Source organism: Cyprinodon tularosa, unplaced genomic scaffold (assembly GCF_016077235.1).
Source record: "Cyprinodon tularosa strain WSP-4 unplaced genomic scaffold, ASM1607723v1 ctg169, whole genome shotgun sequence".
NCBI classification, from domain to species: Eukaryota; Metazoa; Chordata; class Actinopteri; order Cyprinodontiformes; family Cyprinodontidae; genus Cyprinodon; species Cyprinodon tularosa.
Window position 1 is genome coordinate 564258 of NW_024038523.1, and position 6086 is coordinate 570343.

Here is a 6086-nt window from a genome sequence, read left to right on the forward strand (position 1 = left end):
CTACAGATTGGGAGTGGCATCGGACGGATGATCCTCAAGGAAGAGATGAAAGCCAGATCTGGTTCCTATGACAACGATCCCTGGGGGAGCGCCAGGAATTCTCGTTGCGGGAGCAAGGAAACACTGAACACGACAGGCTATGGCACAACGGCGTACAACAACACCATCAACGGCTGTAAGAAGTGATGAGATCCCCAAAATAACTTCTAATAACTACTAAGTCACAATCAGTAACAATCAGCTGCTGGTATAAAGATGCGCTTTTCATTCTCGGCATAAGAAACACAGCTGGAAGAGATGCTAAGATTACGAACTTTAGTTCTGGGTCACACGTCTTTTCCTACAGGCTGCGCTCATTGCAGAACGCTTTTAAATTCCTCCATATTGTACCAGTTTGTTGGTTTTCTAAGCCACAAGACTCAGACAGTTTCTACTGATTTTTCCATCCTTATTTGATAAATTGCCAAATTAATATTACAACAAAAAGTTTTTAAAAAAGTCCGTTCAGCAAAAAATAATCAATGGATCATTATTTATACCTAAAAGTAATACGTTCAGGGTGATTTAATGAATTTAGCGCTAATCAGTATAAAAATAAAATCAATGGGAACTACTAGACACATCTCCAATCAACAACAATTATTGAAGATTTCCAGAGGACTTCACCATTGAAATTCACCAGAGCTATAGTGAAACTGACAATGCCCACGTGCATGGCAGCTGGATGCTGGAATACATCGGGGAAAAGTGAAAAAAAAGAGTTATTCCACCTTTCTGATTCATGATCCGGAAGAATATACAAATACACATTTTTAATCTTTTCACATACAAATTAAGATTGCTAGGCATACGTTTTTTGACTGTTATCTTACTCCATACATTTATATAAAATATTAGGACAGATGTCGCGGACCCAACTTGATTTAAAATATTTATAAATCACTGGATGTTGACCAACTGCATTGTCTAATTTCACTTGCGCCGCTTCTCCTGTTAATACGGTGAAGCCCTGGGGAGCGTCCGGCTCCAGGCTGCACGTGATCCAAATGAGCCAATGAGCTGTCAGTCTGGGTTGCTGCTGCTGCTACTTTTAGACACAGCAGGCAAACCTGTGGCAAGCCGGGCGATGGGAAAGAAGGAGAAGACCATGAGAAAAAGAGAGCAGAGAAAGTGTGGACTGCTGGAAGAACTGCGGTGAACTGGTGAAAGAAAAGTGAAATGGCGTGCTCAAAGATGACCCTGCACATTTAGAGGATGTTTGGCTCAACCTGCTGCTGTGAAGCAGGATTCTCCACCATGAACAGAATCGAAAATAAATCTGGATCCAGGCTCAAAATGAGCTCCTTGATATGTGCTTGAGAATGGCTTAGTCTCCATTCAAACCCAGGTTTAAAGCCTTGCAGGGCAGCCTAAAGCCCACTACGAACTAGCCACGTGAGACCATCCTGATCTTTCAAGGTTTCACTCGCAGATCAGTCTGGAGACTCTCTGTTAAAGAAAATTTGGAGCCGTTCACCAAACGAACGTCCAATCAGCGTTGGCTTTGAGGCGGGTTGAGGTGTGACGCAACGAGAAGCGTGACAGTTTAGTCTAAAGAACATGGCGGCTTCAGCCGATGAAACTAGCGTTAGCGTGGCTATCGAGCAAGTTTTATCGGAATTACAGAGTATTTCTTCACTGAAAGAAGAGCAAAACACTGCTCTGGAGGCTTTTCTCAGAGGAAAATATGTTTTTGCTCTCCCGACTGGTTTCGGCAAGAGTAGCCTGGCTGTTAGTACGTCATATGCTTCGTTGATCTGATTGGTTTATTTGGCCCGTCTATCACCAACATAGGCCAATCAGCTAACCAGTATTTTCGCCCCTTCCCAAAATTACTTCAACCGAAGGTTTCCAGATGGATATGCGGAGGAAATCCATCTGGCGGAGTCCAGTTAACTGTGAACATTAAGACAAAAAAAAGAAAGAAAACGGTCAATTCAGGTGTTTTATTATAAAAAAGTCAGGAAATTGACTATAAACTAAACTGAATGATTGTTGTTCTCTACTTCAAAAAACACTTTAGATTTTAAAATGAAAAAAAGGTTTTATATATATATATATATATATATATATATATATATATATATATATATATATATATATATATATATATATTTATAAAACTTTTTTTATATATATATATATATATTTTTTTTTTTTTAAATAAAATTTCCAAGTATAACATGGATGCATGAAAAGCAGGTTTTTTATGCATCCATGTTGTTTTTTTTTTTGTTAAAATCTGTTTAAAGTAACAGATTATAATTAAAAATGTCTCCTGACCTTTTATTTATTCGGACCCCGCTGATTTTTAATTGGTTTCCCCTGTAATGGATTTTCAATATGAATATAGATATTCAGTTTTCGAAATTCTGATTCAATTAATTTCTTTTTAAATCGTCCTTTTTTTACTCTGCAGGCTGCTGCTTTTATTTTATTTTTGCTATTTTAGCTTCCTGCACCCTGACAAGCTTTTCTTCTACAAGACTAAAATACTTTGCAGCACAAATGTGCTCCCCATGGAATGTTCTTTCAAATCTTTGCATCTATTTTTGCATTTATTACAGTGTGTTGCGTTCACATCTGCCATCCGATGTCCTGTTTTATTTATGCGCACTAAGATCTCCCATTAAAGCTGTTTTCCATCTGGGAAGGAACAACTCCGAACAGAAGGCAGCTGGATTTGGTCTGGATTCAGTAGCAAGTTAAAAGATGCGACAATCCAAAGATGTTTGGCCATTTTTTAAAATTTTATTCACTGTACACTGGAAAGAATTGAAATCTAGATAAGTCATTTTTTCTTAAAATAGATGAATTTGTTCTTGGATTTTTGAGGGAAAAGAGACATTTTGCCAATGGAACAAGATAATTTACACTTAAAATAAGAAAGCACAATTACATCTTCTTATTTCAGTGCATATTATCTAATTATCTTATTTTAAGAGTAAAAATACTCATTCCATTTGCAAACTATCTAATTTACCTACTCAAATTAAGGGTAAAAACACTTAATTTAAGAAATTTTTACTTATTTCTAGATCGTTTCTCCCGTGTATGTGTGAGCGCCTAACGAGGTCCATTTAAGGATGTTTTCTGAGCCTATGACTAAGAGTTGATTTAGTTTTATAATCACTAAAATAAAATGTAATTTAGTGATTTCTCTGCCCCACAGCTCCAAGATCTCAGTACAGCACTGATAGCGGTGAGTTGATCTTATTTTGTCTTTGCAAAAACATTACTCTGACATATTTCTAGGTTCAAGCATTTAATTGATAGTTTTGTACAGTTTATTTATTTTGTAGCTGCTTGATTCATGTCGGCTCATAAATAATGTGTTTGTACTTTATGGGCCATGCCTCAGATCAAACATCTATCTTATAGTTTCTTTTGTTAGTGTTGACTGCCATCTGCTGATCATATTCAGTATTTTATTTATTCTAAAATAAGGCTTGTAATAAATGCAGCTCATTTAGATGATTCTGTAATCATTAGTATTTTTGTTTCTCCATTTTTCTAGACTTTGGCTGCAAGTCAGCCTCCCTTCCAGGATACGGGCGCAATGGTATTCAGCGGGTGAGACTGGAAAGCTGATTTCCATAATGTCTTTTCACCTATTTTTACATTAATGAGGCGTTTTTTTCATGGGAATTCCCAAAGGTAATTACTTTTTTTAATCACAATTTCTTTCCTTGCACCTGCAGCCTCAGAGCGCTGATTGCTACCAGTATCAGTATGACGCCGGCAGCGAGGTCAACTGGGGAAGCAGAGGTAATCTTAATTGGACTTTATAACATCAACCCTCGGGTTGGATCGAAGCAATTAACCCGATCCTTAAATCTTTTGTACTTTGCTGTTTCTTTTTTCTTCCAGCTGAATATAAGGTAAAGATTTTAAATTGTCTTCATTTCCTTTCATAAATACTTTTTTTTTTTTTTGTCTAAATGCCTGAAATATTTAACTGGCTCTTTTTCTGTAGATTTATCCGTATGAATCGCTCATCGTTACCACAAGGGGGCGGAATAAGCTTCCTAAAGACGTTGACCGAGCGAGGCTAGAGGTAAGTAGATCATGGAGGATAAAACTGAACAATCTGGCAAAAACTAAAGGTGAAAGTGAATATTTTAACTTTTATTTCCTGCCTTTTTTCACTCTCAGAGGTGTCAAGTAACAAAGTAAAACTACTTTATTACTTTATTTAAATAGAAATTTTGGTTATCTATATTTTTGTTGCGGTAATAATTTTTTAATTAACTTTTTACTTTAAGTTCTTACATTTTTTTTTTTTTTGCAATTATCTCTATATATCTCTACACTTTCTGATCCTCACATTTAAAAAATAGAATCCTTAGTTTTGTTTTAATTTTCATTATGGCCTGTTGGTATTTAAAAAAAAAAAAAAATAGTTTCATCCAGATAATTAATTTATTTGTAGTTGAACTCGGTGCTGCCCCAACTTGTTTTTCTCCACAATACAAAATAAATGTTTTTTTATGAAGTTAAATGCGACATTGTTACCATTAGTTATAAAACAAAGAAAGTTAAGTCTAAGGAAGTTATCATCCAGAAAGAATCTGTCAAACTCACCCATCAAAGTAAGGGGGTGGTTATCTAACACCTGATTGGTCACCCTGAACATTAAGACGAAGCAAATCGATTGCAGAGACTCGATTCGCGTTAACCCCGCCCCCTAACTTTGCCGATGTACTTTGCTAATGTAGCCAGCTTGCTAAATTTTCTTGGAATTAAATATTTAAAAAGATGAATTCATTTTGTTTCCTCTGTCGTCTCAGCGCCACCTTTCCCCAGAAGAGTTCGTCCAGGTGTTCGGCATGAGCGTGGAGGATTTCGACCGGCTGGCTCTGTGGAAGAGGAACGAGCTGAAGAAACAGGCTCGGCTGTTCTAGAAGCGCCCGAATGTTGAACGCCGCTGCAGAGAGAAACCCGACGCTGACTAGAGAACGGACCGTGAGGAGGAGAGATTGCTTCTCAGCTCCACTGCCACGTCTGAGAACCTGTTCTGGATCTCAACAGACGATCCCACACAGAGTGGATCTCTGGGATACTTTCAGAGACGGACTGAACATGAACATGTCTGTACCCTGTAGTGAAATGTAAGCAATAGAGACTGTCACGCTGTAGTGTTTTGGTTTTATAGTCGGGGCTGAGCTCCCCTGCAGCCGCAGAAGCCGCCTGTGGCCCGACTAAAACAAGCTGAGGAGGATTTGGCTTTGCCTTACTTGTTAAATGCTCTTTTAGTTATGAGTGTGCAGCACCAGCCATCTGAAGGAGTAGAATGTAGAAACAGTGTGTAGTTTCTCATTTGGACTGATTCCAGCATTCGCAGCATCGCCTCCCTTTGGTCCAGGGGGCATTTTCTTCATATGTTACTTCTTTTTCACATAGAACAGGGCCGCTTTATTTGACTGCGGGGTGCGAAACCTTTTAGCTGTTTCCGGGACCTGCTTTGATTTTCTGGGAAGCTGAAAAATGTGTGGCTGATTGGGAACTGAAGAATTAGCAGCTCAGGAGAATCAATGCAAACTTAATTTTTCAGAAACTTTTTCACTTTTAAAGGAAAAGTCCGGTCAGCAAGGAATGATCAATGGATCATTATTTAATTAATTTAGTGTTAATCAGTAAAAAAATAAATATATTTTTCTTATTTTATTACAGTGTTCTGTCTGGCAATGTGGCAGTAAGAATACTTGTCTTGATGCCAAAAAGAGCCCAACAGATTTTACTTTCGTAAGTGGAGCAGTGCGGCTATCGCCATAGTGTTCCGCTTGATTTCTGCATATAAATACCTTTATTATGATTCATGCTGGGAGTATTAAAGATTATATGGACGCTGCAATGTAAGTCGAACAGGAAAGGAAAACAGGAAAAAGGAGAAAGATGAAAGGGTGACAATTATAAAACAGAGAGATGAAAAGAGAACAGTACATAAAGTAACACCTTAATACCATCGCTGAAGTATAAGTAGTATTATTTAATCTGACATGTAAAAAATTATAATTTTTCATTGCGATTACTGAGTCTGGGAGCAA

At 37.6% G+C, this 6086-nt stretch overlaps 1 protein-coding gene across 13 annotated transcripts in view; it reads left to right on the forward strand.

Annotated features, from left to right (window-relative positions):
• The window catches only part of ablim3 (actin binding LIM protein family, member 3), a 106010-nt gene extending 100497 nt beyond the window's left edge, over positions 1 to 5513 (forward strand). For all 13 annotated transcript variants that reach the window (XM_038281236.1, XM_038281238.1, XM_038281240.1 and 10 more), the window contains 7 exons: positions 7 to 175; positions 3212 to 3241; positions 3557 to 3612; positions 3741 to 3807; positions 3910 to 3920; positions 4016 to 4096; positions 4830 to 5513. In XM_038281236.1, coding sequence (XP_038137164.1) covers positions 7 to 175; positions 3212 to 3241; positions 3557 to 3612; positions 3741 to 3807; positions 3910 to 3920; positions 4016 to 4096; positions 4830 to 4943 — 528 coding nt within the window. In that variant the 3' untranslated portion in view covers positions 4944 to 5513. The remainder of the gene's footprint in view (positions 1 to 6; positions 176 to 3211; positions 3242 to 3556; positions 3613 to 3740; positions 3808 to 3909; positions 3921 to 4015; positions 4097 to 4829) is intronic.
• Positions 5514 to 6086: the final 573 nt, after the last annotated feature.